The sequence below is a fragment of the Columba livia genome, chromosome 30 (genome assembly GCF_036013475.1).
Source record: "Columba livia isolate bColLiv1 breed racing homer chromosome 30, bColLiv1.pat.W.v2, whole genome shotgun sequence".
Taxonomy (NCBI): domain Eukaryota; kingdom Metazoa; phylum Chordata; class Aves; order Columbiformes; family Columbidae; genus Columba; species Columba livia.
The window spans coordinates 1,201,533-1,220,282 of record NC_088631.1 but is presented as its reverse complement, the minus strand read 5'-3'; the positions used below and the strand labels follow the sequence as shown (position 1 = coordinate 1,220,282).

The following is an 18,750-nucleotide window of genomic DNA, read 5'->3' as shown; positions in this document are numbered from 1 at the left end:
TGGCCCCTGGGGGGGGGGGGTCAGGGGGGGTTTGGGGTTCAGGGGGCCCTGGGGGGTTTGGGGGGTCAGGGGGTGTCCTGGGGCGGGGGGGTCAGGGGGTGTCCTGGGGGGTTTGGGGGGTCAGTGGGTGACTGGGGGGTTTGGGGGTTCAGGGGGCCCTGGGGGGTTTGGGGGTTCAGGGGGTGTCCTGGGGGGTTTGGGGGTCAGGGGCTGTCCTGGGGGGGGAGGGTCAGGGGGTGTCCGGAGGAGTTTGGGGGTTCAGGGATGTCCTGGGGGGTTTGGGGGTGTCCTGGGGGGGGGGGGTCAGGGGTGTCCGGAGGAGTTTGGGGGTTCAGGGGTGTCCTGGGGGGTTTGGGGTGTCAGGGGGTGTCCAGGGGAATTGGGGGTCAGGGAGAGCCCTGGGTGGGGTGGGGGTTGGGGAGTTTTGGGGGTTCAGGGGGGCCCTGGGTGGGGTGAGGGGGTCAGGGGGGTTTGGGGGTTCAGGGGGGCCCTGGGGGGGTGGGGGATCAGGGGGTGTCTGATGGGGGTTGGGGGGCGGGGAGGTTTGGGGGTTCAGGGGGGCCCTGGGGGGGTGGGGGATCAGGGGGTGTCTGATGGGGGTTGGGGGGCGGGGAGTTTTGGGGGTTCAGGGGGGCCCTGGGTGGGGTGAGGGGGTCAGGGGGGTTTGGGGGTTCAGGGGGGCCCTGGGTGGGGTGAGGGGGTCAGGGGGGTTTGGGGGTTCAGGGGGTGCCCTGGGGGAGGGAGGGGGTGGCCAGGGGGGTTTGGGGGTGTCCAAGGGGGTTGGGGGTCAGGGGGAGCCCTGGGGGGGGGGTGGGGGTCCAGAGGGTGGCCAAGGGGGTTATGGGGGATTTGGGGGTTCAGGGGGTGTCTGGTGGGGTCAGGGGGTGCCCTGGGGGGGGTGGGGGGTGTCTTGGGGGGCTGGGGGTCGGGAGGTTTGGGGGGTGTCCTGGGGGAGGTTGGGGGGCTCAGGGGTTTGGGGGTTCAGGAGGGTTTGGGGGGTCAGGGGGGGTTGGGGGGCCAGGGGGTGTCCTGGGGGGTTTGGGGGTTCAGGGGTTTGGGAGTTCAGGGGGTTTGGGGGCACCCTGGGGGGTTTGGGGGTTCAGAGGGTTTGGGGAACCCAGGGGGGGGGTGCTTTGGGGGATGGGTAATGGAGGGGATATGGGGGACCCCAAAACCCGGGGGACCCCAAAAGTTGGGACAGATGGGGGACCCAAAAGCCAAGAGGGGGGGACAGGGGCGACCCAAAAGTGGGGGACCCCAAAATGGGTGCAGTTGGGGACCCCAAAACCAGGGGAGGGTGGGACCCCCCAAATTAGGAGGGAGGACACCCCCAAATTAGGGGAGATGGGGGACCCCGATCCCCCCCCCTGAACTGCCCCCCCTCCTCCCCAAATGGGGCCCCCCCAGTATGGGTGGGGTTAATGGGATCAGCCTGAGCCAATTAATGAGCCAATTAATGAGGCCTCAGTGCTAACGAGCTTAACGGGAGGGGGCGGGAACCCTCCCAGTGCTTCTCACTGCCAACCCAGTGCTCCCAGTGCCCCCCAGTACCTTCCAGTGCCCCCCAGTTTGATGGGGCACATTGGGGTGTCCTGGAAGTTGGGGGGCAGCCCCTTCACCCCCAGTCCCTTTCCAGTATCCCCCAGTTCCCCCCAGTGCCCCCCAGTCCCTCCCCAGTATCTCCCAGTGCCCCCAGTCCCTCCCAGTCCCTTCCAGTGTCCCCCAGTATCTCCCAGTGCCCCCCAGTATCTCCCAGTGCCCCCCAGTTTGATGGGGCACATTGGGGTGTCCTGGAAGGTGGGGGAAGCCCCTTCACCCCCAGTCCCTCCCCAGTATCCCCCAGTTCCCCCCAGTCCCCCCAGTCCCTTCCAGTGTCCCCCAGTATCTCCCAGTCCCCCCCAGTTTGATGGGGCACATTGGGGTGTCCTGGAAGGTGGGGGGCAGCCCCAGCACCCCCAGTCCCTTCCAGTCCCTCCCAGTATCTCCCAGTGTCCCCCAGTCCGTCCCAGTCCCCCCCAGTTTGATGGGGCGCACAGGGGTGTCCTGGAAGGTGGGGGGCAGCCCCGGCACCCCAGTCCCTCATACTCCCCCCCAGTATCTCCCAGTGCCCCCCAGTCCCTCCCAGTCCCCCCAGCGGGCACCAGTTTGATGGGGCACATTGGGGTGTCCTGGAAGTTGGGGGGCAGCCCCAGCACCCCCAGTCCCTTCCCAGTATCCCCCAGTTACCCCCAGTCCCTCCCCAGTATCTCCCAGTGCCCCCAGTCCCTCCCAGTCCCCCCCAGTTTGATGGGCGGGTATCCTGGAAGTTGGGGGGAAGCCCCTGCACCCCCAGTCCCTTCCCAGTATCCCCCAGTTCCCCCCAGTGCCCCCCAGTCCCTCCCCAGTATCTCCCAGTGCCCCCAGTCCCTCCCAGTCCCTTCCAGTGTCCCCCAGTATCTCCCAGTGCCCCCCAGTTTGATGGGGCACATTGGGGTGTCCTGGAAGGTGGGGGGAAGCCCCTTCACCCCCATTCCCTTCCCAGTATCCCCCAGTTCCCCCCAGTCCCCCCAGTCCCTTCCAGTGTCCCCCAGTATCTCCCAGTCCCCCCCAGTTTGATGGGGCACATTGGGGTGTCCTGGAAGGTGGGGGGCAGCCCCAGCACCCCCAGTCCCTTCCAGTCCCTCCCAGTATCTCCCAGTGTCCCCCAGTCCGTCCCAGTCCTCCCCAGTTTGATGGGGCGCACAGGGGTGTCCTGGAAGGTGGGGGGCAGCCCCGGCACCCCCAGTCCCTCATACTCCCCCCCAGTATCTCCCAGTGCCCCCCAGTCCCTCCCAGTCCCCCCAGCGGGCACCAGTTTGATGGGGCACATTGGGGTGTCCTGGAAGTTGGGGGGCAGCCCCAGCACCCCCAGTCCCTTCCCAGTATCCCCCAGTTACCCCAGTCCCTCCCCAGTATCTCCCAGTGCCCCCAGTCCCTCCCAGTCCCCCCCAGTTTGATGGGCGGGTATCCTGGAAGTTGGGGGGAAGCCCCTGCACCCCCAGTCCCTTCCCAGTATCCCCCAGTTCCCCCCAGTGCCCCCCAGTCCCTCCCCAGTATCTCCCAGTCCCCCCAGTCCCTCCCAGTCCCTTCCAGTGCCCCCCAGTATCTCCCAGTGCCCCCCAGTTTGATGGGGCACATTGGGGTGTCCTGGAAGGTGGGGGGAAGCCCCTTCACCCCCAGTCCCTTCCCAGTATCCCCCAGTTCCCCCCAGTCCCCCCAGTCCCTTCCAGTGTCCCCCAGTATCTCCCAGTCCCCCCCAGTTTGATGGGGCACATTGGGGTGTCCTGGAAGGTGGGGGGCAGCCCCAGCACCCCCAGTCCCTTCCAGTCCCTCCCAGTATCTCCCAGTATCTCCCAGTCCCTCCCAGTATCTCCCAGTCCCTTCCAGTATCTCCCAGTGCCCCCCAGTTTGATGGGGCACATTGGGGTGTCCTGGAAGTTGGGGGGCAGCCCCTTCACCCCCAGTCCCTTTCCAGTATCCCCCAGTTCCCCCAGTGCCCCCCAGTCCCTCCCAGTCCCTTCCAGTGTCCCCCAGTATCTCCCAGTCCTCCCCAGTTTGATGGGGCACATTGGGGTGTCCTGGAAGGTGGGGGGCAGCCCCGACACCCCCAGTCCCTCATACTCCCCCCCAGTATCTCCCAGTGCCCCCCAGTCCCTCCCAGTTTGATGGGGCACATTGGGGTGTCCTGGAAGGTGGGGGGCAGCCCCGACACCCCCAGTCCCCCCAGTCCCCCCAGTGCGCACCAGTTTGATGGGGCACATTGGGGTGTCCTGGAAGGTGGGGGGAAGCCCCTTCACCCCCAGTCCCTCCCCAGTATCTCCCAGTGCCCCCAGTCCCTCCCAGTGCCCCCCAGTTTGATGGGGCTCATTGGGGTGTCCTGGAAGGTGGGGGGCAGCCCCAGCACCCCCAGTCCCTCATACTCCAGTGCCCCCCAGTCCCCCCAGTGCGCACCAGTTTGATGGGGCACATTGGGGTGTCCTGGAAGGTGGGGGGCAGCCCCTTCACCCCCAGTCCCTCATACTCCAGTGCCCCCCAGTGCCCCCAGTCCCCCCAGTGCGCACCAGTTTGATGGGGCGCTGCTGCAGGTCTGCGGGGCGCACGGGGGTGTCCTGGAAAGTGGGGGGCAGCCCGCGATGCCCCAGCAGGGCCAGCAGGGCGGCGTTGTCGCTGGGCGTGGCCAGGGGCGTGGCCGGGGGCGTGGCCGGGCCCAGCGCGTGGCGCCAGGCGCGGCAGTAGATGTCTGACGTCAGCAGTAACCGGGTGACCGGCGGCTTCAGGTGCTCCTGCTCGTATTGGTCCGTGTAGAACGGGTCGCGCAGCTCCTCGGGGACATTGCCTGGGGACGGGGGGGACATGGGGTCATCATGGGGGTCACCATGGGGGGACATTGCCTGGGGACGGGGGGGACATGGGGTCATCATGGGGGTCACCATGGGGGGACATTGCCTGGGAGGGGGAGACATGGGGTCATAATAGGGGTCACAATAGGGGGACATGGGGGTCACAATGGGGGGACATTGCCTGGGGACGGGGGGGACATGGGGTCATCATGGGGGTCACCATGGGGGGACATGGCCTGGGGACAGGGGGGGGCATGGGGTCATCATGGGGGTCACCATGGGGGGACACAGGGGTCACCATGGGGGGACATTGCCTGGGGACAGGGGGGGACATGGGGTCATAATGGGGGTCACAATGGGGGGACATTGCCTGGGAGGGGGAGACATGGGGTCATAATAGGGGTCACAATGGGGGGACATGGGGGTCACAATGGGGGGACATTGCCTGGGGACGGGGGGGACATGGGGTCATCATGGGGGTCATCATGGGGGGACACAGGGGTCACCATGGGGGGACATTGCCTGGGGACGGGGGGGACATGGGGTCATAATGGGGGTCACCATGGGGGGACACAGGGGTCACAATGGGGGGACATTGCCTGGGAGGGGGAGACATGGGGTCATAATGGGGGTCACCATGGCGGGACATTGCCTGGGACACGGGGGTCACAATGGGGGGACATGGGGGTCACAATGGGGGGACATTGCCTGGGGAGAGGGGGGGACATGGGGTCATAATGGGGGTCACCATGGGGGGACAAAGGGGTCACAATGGGGGGACATGGGGGTCTCTATGGGGGTCACAATGGGGGTCACAATGGGGGTCACAATGTGGGGACATTGCCTGGGACGGGGAGACATGGGGTCATAATAGGGGTCACAATGGGGGGACACAGGGATCACAATGGGGGGACACTGCCTGGGGACAAGGGGGGACATGGGGTCATAATGGGGGTCACAATGGGGGGACATTGCCTGGGACACGGGGGTCACAATGGGGGGACATGGGGGTCTCTATGTGGGTTACAATGGGGGTCACAATGGGGGGACATGGGGGTCACAATGGGGGGACATTGCCTGGGACATGGGGAGACATGGGGTCATAATGGGGGTCACAATGGGGGGACATTGCCTGGGACACGGGGGTCACAATGGGGGGACATGGGGGTCTCTCTGTGGGTCACAATGGGGGTCTCAATGGGGGTCACAATGGGGGTCACATTGCCTGGGACATGGAGGACAGGGGTCACAATGGGGGGACATGGGGGAACATGGGGGTCACCATGGGGGGACATTGCCTGGGGACGGGGGGGGACATGGGGTCATAATGAGGGTCACAATGGGGGGACACAGGGATCACAATGGGGGGACATTCCCTAGGACACGGGGGTCACAATGGGGGGACATGGGGGTCTCAATGGGGGTCACAATGCCTGGGAGGGGGGGACATGGGGGTCACCATGGGGGGACACGGAGTCACAATGGGGGTCACCGGGGGGACAGGGGTCACAATGGGGGTCACAATGAGGGGACACAGAGGGGTCCTGTGTGGACACAGGGGGGTCACCAAAGTGGGGACATGGGGGGGGGGTCACAATGTGGGGACACGGGGGGGGTCACCAACACAAGGGACACCTGGAGCTGTCACCACCCCATGGGGACATCCGGAGCTGTCACCAACGTGGTGGTGTCACCAACATGGGGACACGAATGTCACCAGCCCCTGGGGACACCTGACTTGTCACCAAGCCCTGGGGACACCTGGAGCTGTCACCACCCCATGGGGACACCTGGAGCTGTCACCACCCTGGGGGACGTGGGGGTGTCACCATGGGGACACAAGTGTCACCAGCCCCCGGGGACACCAGGACTTGTCACCCATCAGGGTGACACCCAGAGCTGTCACCGCCCCTGGGGACACCCAGAGCTGTCACCAACCCCAAGGGACACCCAGACTTGTCACCAACCCCAGGAGACACCTGGAGTTGCCACCTGCCCATAGGGACACCTGGAGATGTCACCAACCCCATGGGGACACCTGGACTTGTCACCAACCCTGGGGACAGGGTGTGGCCTTGGGACCAGCTGTGGAGCCACCACGGGGCCACCATGGGGCTACAGACCCATCTATGGACCCACCATGGGGCTACAGACCCATCTATGGACCCACCATGGGGTTGTGGGCCCATCTATGGATCCACCATGGGGCTACAGACCCATCTATGGATCCACCATTGGGCTACAGACCCATCTATGGACCCACCATGGGGCTGTGGACCCATCTATGGACCCACCATGGGGCTACAGACCCATCTATGGACCCACCATGGATCCACCATGGGGCTGTGGACCCATCAATGGACCCACCGTGGGGCTGTGGACCCATCTATGGATCCACCATTGGGCTACAGACCCATCTATGGACCCACCATGAGGCTACAGACCCATCTATGGACCCACCATGGGGTTGTGGGCCCATCTATGGATCCACCATGGGGCTACAGACCCATCTATGGACCCACCATGGGGCTGTGGACCCATCTATGGACCCACCATGGGGCTACAGACCCATCTATGGACCCACCATGGATCCACCATGGGGCTGTGGACCCATCAATGGATCCACCGTGTGGCTGTGGACCCATCTATGGATCCACCATTGGGCTACAGACACATCTATGGACCCACCATGGATCCACCATGGGGCTGTGGACCCATCGATGGACCCAACACGGGACCACAGACCCACAGCTACGTACCCACCACAGACCCCTTGTTGCCTTGGACCCCTCCGGGAACCCACCACAGACCCACAGACCCAGCTATGGACCCACCATGGGGTTGTGGACCCATCTATGGACCCACCATGGGGTTGTGGACCCCTCTATGGACCCACCATGGATCCACCATAGGGCTACAGACACATCTATGGACCCACCATGGGGCTACAGACACATCTATGGACCCACCATGGATCCACCATGGGGCTGTGGACCCATCTATGGACCCACCGTGGGGCTACAGACACATCTATGGACCCACCATGGATCCACCATGGGGCTGTGGACCCATCAATGGACCCACCATGGGGCTGTGGACCCATCTATGGACCCACCATGGGGCTGTGGACCCATCTATGGACCCACCATGGGGCTACAGACACATCTATGGACCCACCATGGATCCACCATGGGGCTGTGGACCCATCAATGGACCCACCATGGGGCTGTGGACCCATCAATGGACCCACCGTGGGGCTGTGGACCCATATATGGATCCACCGTGGGGCTGTGGACCCATCTATGGATCCACCATTGGGCTACAGACACATCTATGGACCCACCATGGATCCACCATGGGGCTGTGGACCCATCGATGGACCCAACACGGGACCACAGACCCACAGCTACGTACCCACCACAGACCCCTTGTTGCCTTGGACCCCTCCGGGAACCCACCACAGACCCACAGACCCAGCTATGGACCCACCATGGGGCTACAGACCCACCACAGACACACCATGGGGCTATAGATCCATCTATGGACCCACCATGGGGTTGTGGGCCCATCTATGGATCCACCATGGGGCTACAGACACATCTATGGACCCACCATGGGGCTGTGGACCCATCTATGGACCCACCATGGGGCTACAGACCCATCTATGGACCCACCATGGATCCACCATGGGGCTGTGGACCCATCTATGGACCCACCATGGATCCACCATGGGGCTGTGGACCCATCAATGGATCCACTGTGGGGCTGTGGACCCATCTATGGATCCACCGTGGGGCTACAGACACATCTATGGACCCACCATGGATCCACCATGGGGCTGTGGACCCATCGATGGACCCAACACGGGACCACAGACCCACAGCTACGTACCCACCACAGACCCCTTGTTGCCTTGGACCCCTCTGGGAACCCACCACAGACCCACAGACCCAGCTATGGACCCACCATGGGGTTGTGGACCCATCTATGGACCCACCATGGGGTTGTGGACCCCTCTATGGACCCACCATGGATCCACCATAGGGCTACAGACACATCTATGGACCCACCATGAGGCTACAGACCCATCTATGGACCCACCATGGGGTTGTGGGCCCATCTATGGATCCACCATGGGGCTACAGACACATCTATGGACCCACCATGGATCCACCATGGGGCTGTGGACCCATCGATGGACCCAACACGGGACCACAGACCCACAGCTACGTACCCACCACAGACCCCTTGTTGCCTTGGACCCCTCCGGGAACCCATCACAGACCCACAGACCCAGCTATGGACCCACCATGGGGTTGTGGACCCCTCTATGGACCCACCATGGATCCACCATAGGGCTACAGACACATCTATGGACCCACCATGAGGCTACAGACCCATCTATGGACCCACCATGGGGTTGTGGGCCCATCTATGGATCCACCATGGGGCTACAGACACATCTATGGACCCACCATGGATCCACCATGGGGCTGTGGACCCATCAATGGACCCACCGTGGGGCTGTGGACCCATCAATGGACCCACCATGGGGCTGTGGACCCATCTATGGATCCACCATTGGCCTACAGACACATCTATGGACCCACCATGGATCCACCATGGGGCTGTGGACCCATCAATGGATCCACCATGGGGCTGTGGACCCATCTATGGACCCACCATGGGGCTACAGATACATCTATGGACCCACCATGGATCCACCATGGGGCTGTGGACCCACAGCTACGTACCCACCACAGACCCCTCGTTGCCTTGGACCCATCCATGAACCCACCACAGACCCACAGAACCAGCTATGAACCCACCATGGGGCTATAGACCCATCTACTGGCCCACCACAGACCCACCATGGGGCTACAGACCCATCGATGGAGCCACAACAGACCCACCATGGGGCCTTGGACCCACCATGGACACACCATGGGGCTACAGACCCATCGATGGAGCCACAACAGACCCACCATGGGGCCTTGGACCCACCACATGGCAACGAACAAATTGCCTTGAAATCACTCTGGACCCACAAATACGTACCCACCACAGCCCCACGGCCACGGCTACAGGCCCTTGGACCCACAACCACGAATCTGCCCCACTGCAACAGCCACAGACCCACCATGGAACCATCGTGGCCAAGACCACAGACCCACGGCCATGGAGACCCCACAGCCAAGGAACCCACGGTCAAAGTCCCATCATGAACCAATGACCACAGACCCATTATGGAGACCCCCATGGCCACAGCCCCATCATGGACCCACAAAGTCCCACCATGACCTGAAGACCATGGATCCCACCACTGACCCACAGCCATGGAGACCCCCAATGGCCAACGAGCCAATGGACCCACAGCCAAAGCCCAACCATGAGCTGAAGACCACAGACCCAACCCCATGGAGACCCCCAATGGCCAACGAGCCAATGGACCCACAGCCAAAGCCCAACCATGAGTTGAAGACCACAGACCCAACCCCATGGAGACCCCCAAGGGCCAATGAACCACCACGGACCCACCAACCCCACCATGGCCTGGTGACCACGGACCCAACCATAGACCCACGGTCCCAACATGGGCCAACAAGGGTTGGAGACCCCAACAGCCAACGAACCAACACAGACCCACCAACCCCACCATGAGCTGATGACCACAGATCCAACCAGGGACCCATGGCCATGGAGACCCCCAATGGCCAACGAGCCAATGGACCCACAGCCAAAGCCCAACCATGAGCTGAAGACCAACCCCACGGAGACCCCCAATGGCCAACACATCAACGGACCCACAGCCAAAGCCCAACCATGAGCTGAAGACCACAGACCCAACCCCATGGAGACCCCCAAGGGCCAATGAACCACCACGGACCGACCAACCCCACCATGGCCTGGTGACCACAGACCCAACCATAGACCCACGGCCCCAAAATGGGCCAACAAGGGTTGGAGACCCCAACAGCCAACGAACCAACACAGACCCACCAACCCCACCATGAGCTGATGACCACAGATCCAACCAGGGACCCATGGCCATGGAGACCCCCATGGCCACAACCCCATCATGGACCCACAAAGTCCCACCATGAACTGAAGACCATGGATCCCACCACTGACCCACAGCCATGGAGAACCCCAATGGCCAACGAGCCAATGGACCCACAGCCAAAGCCCAACCATGACCTGATGACCACAGACCCAACCCCATGGAGACCCCCAATGGCCAACGAGCCAATGGACCCACAGCCAAAGCCCAACCACGAGCTGAAGACCACAGACCCAACCCCATGGAGACCCCCAATGGCCAACACATCAACGGACCCAAAGCAACAGCCCAACCATGAGCTGAAGACCACAAACCCAACCCCATGGAGACCCCCAAGGGCCAATGAACCACCATGATTCCACCAACCCCACCATGACCTGGTGTCCACAGACACAACCATTGACCCACAGCCCCAAAATGGGCCAACAAGGGTTGCAGACCCCAACAGCCAATGAACCAACACAGATCCACCAACCCCACCATGAGCTGATGACCACAGACCCAACCATGGACCCATGGCCATGGAGACCCCCATGGCCACAACCCCATCATGGACCCACAAAGTCCCACCATGAACTGAAGACCATAGATCCCACCACTGACCCACAGCCATGGAGACCCCCAATGGCCAACGAGCCAATGGACCCATGGCCAAAGCCCAACCATGAGCTGATGACCACGAATCCAACCCCATGGAGACCCCCAAGGGCCAATGAACCACCACGGACCCAGCAACCCCACTATGACCTGGTGAACATGGACCCAACCATGGAGACCCCAATGGCCAATGAACCACCATGGACACATCAACCCCACCATGAGCTGATGACCACGGATCCAACTATGAAGACCCCCAGGGACCAATGAACCACCACGGACCCACCAACCCCAACATTACCTGGTGACCACAGACCCAACCATAGACCCACAGCCCCAAAATGGGTCAACAAGGGCTGGAGACCCCAACAGCCAACGAACCACCACAGACCCACCAACCCCACCATGAACTGATGACCACAGACCCAGCCAGGGACCCATGGCCATGGAGACCCCCATGGCCACAACCCCATCATGGACCCACAAAGTCCCACCATGACCTGAAGACCATAGATCCCACCACTGACCCACAGCCATGGAGACTCCGAATGGCCAACGAGCCAATGGACCCACAGCCAAAGCCCAACCATGACCTGATGACCACAGACCCAACCCCATGGAGACCCCCAATGGCCAACAAGCCAATGGACCCACAGCCAAAGCCCAACCATGAGCTGAAGACCACAGACCCAACCCCATGGAGACCCCCAAGGGCCAATGAACCACCATGGACCCACCAACCCCACCATGACCTGGTGACCATGAATCCAACCAGGGACCCAAGGCCATGGAGACCCCCAAGGGCCAATGAGGCAATGGACCCATGGCCAAAGTCAACCATGATCTGATGACCAACCATGGAGACCCCCAAAGGCCAATGAACCACCATGGACCCACCAACCCCACCATGACCTGGTGACCATGGACCCAACCACAGAGACCCCAATGGCCAATGAACCACCATGGACACACCAACCCCACCATGACCTGATGACCACGGATCCAACCCCATGGAGACCCCCAAGGGCCAATGAACCACCATGGACCCACCAACCCCACCATGACCTGGTGACTATGGACTCAAGCACAGACCTACGGTACCAACATGGGCCAACAAGGGTTGGAGACCCCAACAGCCAATGAACCAACACAGACCCACCAACCCCACCATGAGCTGATGACCACAGACCCAACCATGGACCCATGGCCATGGAGAACCCCAAGGGGCAAAGAGCCAATGGACCCACAGCCAAAGTCCCACCATGACCTGAAGACCATGGACCCAACCCAATGGAGACCCCCAATGGCCAACACGTCAATGGACCCACAGCCAAAGCCCAACCATGAACTGAAGACCATGGACTCAACCCCATGGAGACCCCCAAGGGCCAATGAGCCGCCATGGACCCACCAAACCCACCATGACCTGGTGACCATGGACCCAACCATGGAGACCCCCAGTGGCCAATGAACCACAATAGACCCACCAACCCCACCATGACCTGGTGACCACAGATCCCACCATGGACCCACAGCCCCAACATGGGCCAACAAGGGTTGGAGACCCCAACAGCCAATGAACCAACACAGACCCACCAACCCCACCATGAGCTGATGACCACAGATCCAACCATGGACCCATGGCCATGGAGACCCCCAAGGGGCAAAGAGCCAATGGACCCACAGCCAAAGTCCCACCATGACCTGAAGATCATGGACCCAACCCAATGGAGACCCCCAATGGCCAACACGTCAATGGACAAACAGCCAAAGCCCAACCATGAACTGAAGACCATGGACTCAACCCCATGGAGACCCCTGAGGGCCAATGAGCCGCCATGGACCCACCAAACCCACCATGACCTGGTGACCACGGACCCAACCATGGAGACCCCCAGTGGCCAATGAACCACAATAGACCCACCAACCCCACCATGACCTGGTGACCACAGATCCCACCATGGACCCACAGCCCCAACATGGGCCAACAAGGGTTGGAGACCCCAACAGCCAATGAACCAACACAGACCCACCAACCCCACCATGAGCTGATGACCACAGACCCAACCATGGACCCATGGCCATGGAGACCCCCAAGGGGCAAAGAGCCAATGGACCCACAGCCAAAGTCCCACCATAACCTGAAGACCATGGACCCAACCCAATGGAGACCCCCAATGGCCAACAGGTCAATGGACCCACAGCCAAAGCCCAACCATGAACTGAAGACCATGGACTCAACCCCATGGAGACCCCCGAGGGCCAATGAGCCGCCATGGACCCACCAAACCCACCATGACCTGGTGACCATGAATCCAACCAGGGACCCAAGGCCATGGAGAACCCCAAGGGCCAACGAGGCAATGGACCCATGGCCAAAGTCAACCATGATCTGATGACCAACCATGGAGACCCCCAATGGCCAATGAACCACCATGGACCCACCAACCCCAACATGACCTGGTGACCATGGACCCAACCACAGAGACCCCAATGGCCAATGAACCACCATGGACACACCAACCCCACCATGAGCTGATGACCACGGATCCAACCCCATGGAGACCCCCAAGGGCCAATGAACCACCACGGACCCACCAACCCCACCATGACCTGGTGACTATGGACTCAACCACAGACCCACGGTCCCAACATGGGCCAACAAGGGTTGGAGACCCCAACAGCCAATGAACCAACACAGACCCACCAACCCCACCATGAGCTGATGACCACAGACCCAACCATGGACCCATGGCCATGGAGAACCCCAAGGGGCAAAGAGCCAATGGACCCACAGCCAAAGTCCCACCATAACCTGAAGACCATGGACCCAACCCAATGGAGACCCCCAATGGCCAACACGTCAATGGACCCACAGCCAAAGCCCAACCATGAACTGAAGACCATGGACTCAACCCCATGGAGACCCCCAAGGGCCAATGAGCCGCCATGGACCCACCAAACCCACCATGACCTGGTGACCATGAATCCAACCAGGGACCCAAGGCCATGGAGAACCCCAAGGGCCAACGAGGCAATGGACCCATGGCCAAAGTCAACCATGATCTGATGACCAACCATGGAGACCCCCAATGGTCAATGAACTACCATGGACCCACCAACCCCACCATGACCTGGTGACCATGGACGCAACCATGGCTGGGACGGGCCCCCGGATGCCTGGGTCCCTCTGGAGGGGGTGGGGGCCCGTTCCTGGGGGGTAGGTGGGGCCGTGGGTGCGGGTGGGTGCACCCAGCCCAGGGCCACGCCTGGTGTGGGATTGGGAACACGGCCCCGCCCTGGGGATACAACGGGTATTGGGTGCACCCAGCACCCATGGGTGCACCCAGAGACACACCCAGCACCCACGGGCCCATCTGGCACCCATGGACCCATCCTGCACCTACAGAGCACCCATGGGCACACCCAGCACCCACGGGCCCACCTGGCACCCATGGAGTCATCCTGCACCTACAGAGCACCCATGGGTGCTGCCACAGGCACGCCCAGCACCCACAGGCCCACCTGGCACCTATGGACTCATCCTGCACCCACACAGCACCCATGGGTGCACCCAGAACACAAAGACACATCCAGCACCCATGGGTGCTCCCACAGGCACACCCAGCACCCATGGGCCCACCTGGCACCCATGGACTCATCCTGCACCCACACAGCACCCATGGGTGCACCCAGCACCCAGGAACCCACAGCATACACCAAGCACCCACAGCACTGACCCAGCACCCACAGATGCACAGCACCCATCCTGCACCCATTGACCTATTGTACTCACACAGCACCCATGGACACACAGAACCCATGGACACACAGCACCCACCCAGCACCCGTAACACTCATCCTGCACCTACAGCACCCATGGGTGCACCCACAGATGCACAGCACCCATAGCACCCACCTTGCACCTACAGCAGCCATGGGTGCACCCCCAGACACACAGCACCCACAGATACACAGCACCCATGGGTGCAACCCTCAGTACCCATGGACCCACAGCACCCATGGGTGCACCCCCCAGCACCCAGAGACACACAGCACCCATCCTGCACCCCCACAGCACCCACAGCACCTATGAGTGCACTCCCCAACACCAACAGACACACAACACCCATGGGTGCAACCCTCGGTACCCATGGACCCACAGCACCCATGGGTGCACCCCCAGACACACAGCACCCATCCTGCACCCCCACAGCACCCACGGGTGCACCCCCAACACCAACAGACCCACAGCACTCATGGGTGCACCCCTCAGCACCCACAGACACACAGCACCCATGCTGCACCCATGGACCCACAGCACCCATGGGTGCACCCCCCAAGCACCCAGAGACACACAGCACCCATCCTGCACCCCCACAGCACCTATGGGTGCACCACCCAACACCAACAGACACACAACACCCATGGGTGCACCCATAGCACCCACAGACCCACAGCACCCATGGGTGCACCCCCCAGCACCCAGAGACACACAGCACTCATCCTGCACCCCCACAGCACCTATGGGTGCACCCCCAACACCAAAAGACCCACAGCACTCATGGGTGCACCCCTCAGCACCCACAGACACACAGCACCCATGCTGCACCCATGGACCCACAGCACCCATGGGTGCACCCCCCAGCACCCAGAGACACACAGCACCCATCCTGCACCCCGACAGCACCTATGGGTGGACCCCCCAACACCAACAGACACACAGCACCCATGAGTGCACCCATAGCACCCACAGACCCACAGCACCCATGGGTGCAACCCTCAGTACCCACAGACCCACAGCACCCATGGGTGCACCCCCCAGCACCCAGAGACACCCATCCTGCACCCCCACAGCACCCATGGGTGCACCCCCCAGCACCCATGGACCCACAGCACCCATGGGTGCATCCTGCAACACCAACACACAGCACCCATGGGTGCACCACTCAGCACCCACAGACATACAGCACCCATGCTGCACCACTCAGCACCCACAGCACCCATCCTGCACCCATAGCCCCCACCTTGCACCTACAGCAGCCATGGTTGCACCCAGCACCCACAGACACACAGCACCCATGGGTGCAGCCCTGAGTACCCATGGACCCACAGCACCCATGGGTGCACCCCCAGCACCCAGAGACACACAGCACCCATCCTGCACCCCCACAGCACCTATGGGTGCACCACCCAACACCAACAGACACACAACACCCATGGGTGCACCCATAGCACCCACAGACCCACAGCACCCATGGGTGCACCCCCCAGCACCCAGAGACACACAGCACCCATCCTGCACCCCCACAGCACCCATGGGTGCACCCCCCAGCACCCATGGACCCACAGCACCCATGGGTGCATCCTGCAACACCAACACACAGCACCCATGGGTGCAACCCTCAGCACCCACAGACACACAGCACCCATGGGTGCACCCCCCAGCACCCAGAGACACACAGCACCCATCCTGCACCCCCACAGCACCTATGGGTGCACCCCCCAACACCAACAGACACACAACACCCATGGGTGCACCCATAGCACCCACAGACCCACAGCACCCATGGGTGCAACCCTCAGTACCCACAGACCCACAGCACCCATGGACCCACAGCACCCATCCTGCACCCCCACAGCACCCATGGGTGCACCCCCCAGCACCCATGGACCCACAGCACCCATGGGTGCATCCTGCAACACCAACACACAGCACCCATGGGCGCACCACTCAGCACCTATGGGTGCACCCCCCAACACCAACAGACCCACAGCACCCATGGGTGCATCCCCCAGCACCCATGGACCCACAGCACCCGTGGGTGCTGGGTCCCCACAGCGGGGGGGTGTAAAGCAGCCTCCCCCACCCCAAATGCCTGGGTCTCTGACATGGTTCCCCCCCACTCCCGAACGCCTGGGTCCCTGACATGGGTTCCCACATCCCCCCCCCCCCCCGCCCCGGACGCCTGGGTCCCTCCCCTCCAGGATCGGGCCCCTCCCCGTGTCCAAAGGGCACTGGGCTGAGGGGACTTTGACCAGGGCGGGGGAACTGGGAGAACTGGGAGGGACTGGGGGGGGGGGGACACACACACAGGGAAACACCCCCCCCCCCAAAATGGGAGGGGGGGCAGGGGAGACACCCCAAAATAGGGGGGTGAAATATGGGGGGGTCAGCCCAATACTGGGGGGGGGGACACACACATGGGGGGGGTCCTCTATGGGGGGGGGGGGGGCGGTCTCCAAGATGGGGGGGGAAATGGCGGGGGGGTCCCCAAGAGCCAAGGGGGACATGGAGGGGTCCATTTCCCCGAGGGGGGGAGATGGGGGGGTCATCTCCTGGGGGGCATCATATGGAGGGGGATCCCCCTTTTGGGGGGCACACATCGAGGGGTCCATCTGCTTGGGGGGGTTCACAGGGGGTCCCATCACCCCTAAGCGGGGGGGGTGGAGGGGGTCACACCCCTCATTCCCCCCCCCCCCCCACCCAACACCGCATGGGCGGCGCCGCAGGGGTTCCCGCCCTGTGACGTCACACCGCGACGTCACACCCACCGCCCCCCCCCCCCAAGAGCCAGACTGCAACAAAAGCACCGAACGGGGCGGGGAACCCCCCCAGGACCCCCCCCCCCTCCGGTACCGGACACCCCCTGCGACCCCCCTCCCCGGTACCGGGACCCCCCCCCCCCCAAATATAGAGCATCCCCCCCCTCCATGCACCGTAACCGCGGTACAGCGACCCCCCCCCAATATAGAGCATCCCCCTAATTACACCGTGTCCCCCCCGGTACGGAGCATCTTCCTCCATGCACCGTAACCCCCCCGGTATTACATCCCCCCCCCACCCGCCATGCACCGTAACCGCGGTACCGGGACCCCCCCATCAATATAGAGCATCCCCCTAATTACACCGTGTCCCCCGCATACCGAGACCCCTCCCTTTACACGGTACCACCCCCCCCCGCTGCAGAACGACCCCCAGGACACCCCCCGTGCCCGGTGCACCGTAACCCCCCCACACCGGTACCGACCGCCCCTCACCCCGGTACCCCCCCCGCTCCGGTGCCGGGCCTACCCGCGCCTCCGTAGCCGGTGGCGATGGCCCAGGCGAGGCTGGCGGCGCTCCGAGCCCTCGCCCCGTCGTACTGGTCGAGCGGGCGGATCTCGGGCACCAGGAAACCCCGGCGCATGGCCGCGGTGGCGGCGGGAGGAGCCGCCACCATCCCCGGGGCCGCGGCGGCCTCACCGGCGGGGCCCTGCCCGGCCCGGTTCGGTTGGCGTTCGGGTCGCTTTCGGACACGTTCGGCTCCGCTTCGGGTGGGCTCGACGGGGTTTCGGGTGGAGTCGGAAAGGGTTCGGGTGGGCTCGGGGAGCGCTCGGGTGGGTTCGGGGGGTTTCGGGTGGGTTCGGAAAAGGTTCGGGTGGGTTCGGAAAGGGTTCGGGTGGGTTCGGCAGCGGGCGCGGCCCCGGGCGGGAGCGTGGCGCGAGCGCCAGGTGCGGGGAGGGGAGGGGAGGGGGGGGGCGGGGCCGGGGCACGTGACCGCAGGTGAGCCCCGCCCACTCCTGTTCCCGCGGGAAAGGGGCGGGGCCTGGGCACGGGGATACTGGGGATACTGGGGATAATGGGGACTGGGGATACTGGGAGGGACTGGGGGAGCAGGGCCCCTGGGGATACTGGAGATACTGGGAACACTGGGACGGACTGGGGATGCTGGGGATACTGGGAGGGACTGG

General features: G+C 63.0%; 2 protein-coding genes across 2 annotated transcripts in view; one reads left to right on the top strand and one right to left on the bottom strand.

The window, feature by feature from the left end:
* XAB2 (XPA binding protein 2) overlaps positions 1-3,684 on the top strand; it is an 85,407-nt gene extending 81,723 nt beyond the window's left edge. Inside the window, exon 20 of the mRNA XM_065043796.1 lies at positions 3,650-3,684. Coding sequence (XP_064899868.1) covers positions 3,650-3,684 — 35 coding nt within the window. The remainder of the gene's footprint in view (positions 1-3,649) is intronic.
* Positions 3,685-4,004: 320 nt separating this feature from the next.
* CAMSAP3 (calmodulin regulated spectrin associated protein family member 3) lies at positions 4,005-18,522 on the bottom strand. The gene is made up of 2 exons (XM_065043958.1): positions 18,092-18,522; positions 4,005-4,354 (listed from the first exon to the last, which is right to left on the bottom strand). Exons 1-2 carry the CDS (start codon positions 18,237-18,239, stop codon positions 4,020-4,022), a joined length of 483 nt encoding a protein of 160 aa, XP_064900030.1. The 5' UTR covers positions 18,240-18,522; the 3' UTR covers positions 4,005-4,019.
* Between the last annotated feature and the right edge of the window lie 228 nt (positions 18,523-18,750).

What these genes read in the sequence shown, in the direction of transcription:
- CAMSAP3 (XM_065043958.1), bottom strand. Translation starts at nt 18,239, where the DNA reads ATGGTGGCGGCTCCTCCCGCCGCCACCGCGGCCATGCGCCGGGGTTTC. An exon ending in CACCGGCTACGGAGGCGCGG is followed by an intron (nt 4,355 to 18,091) that starts GTAGGCCCGGCA and finishes CCCCGTCCCCAG; the next exon opens with GCAATGTCCCCGAGGAGCTG.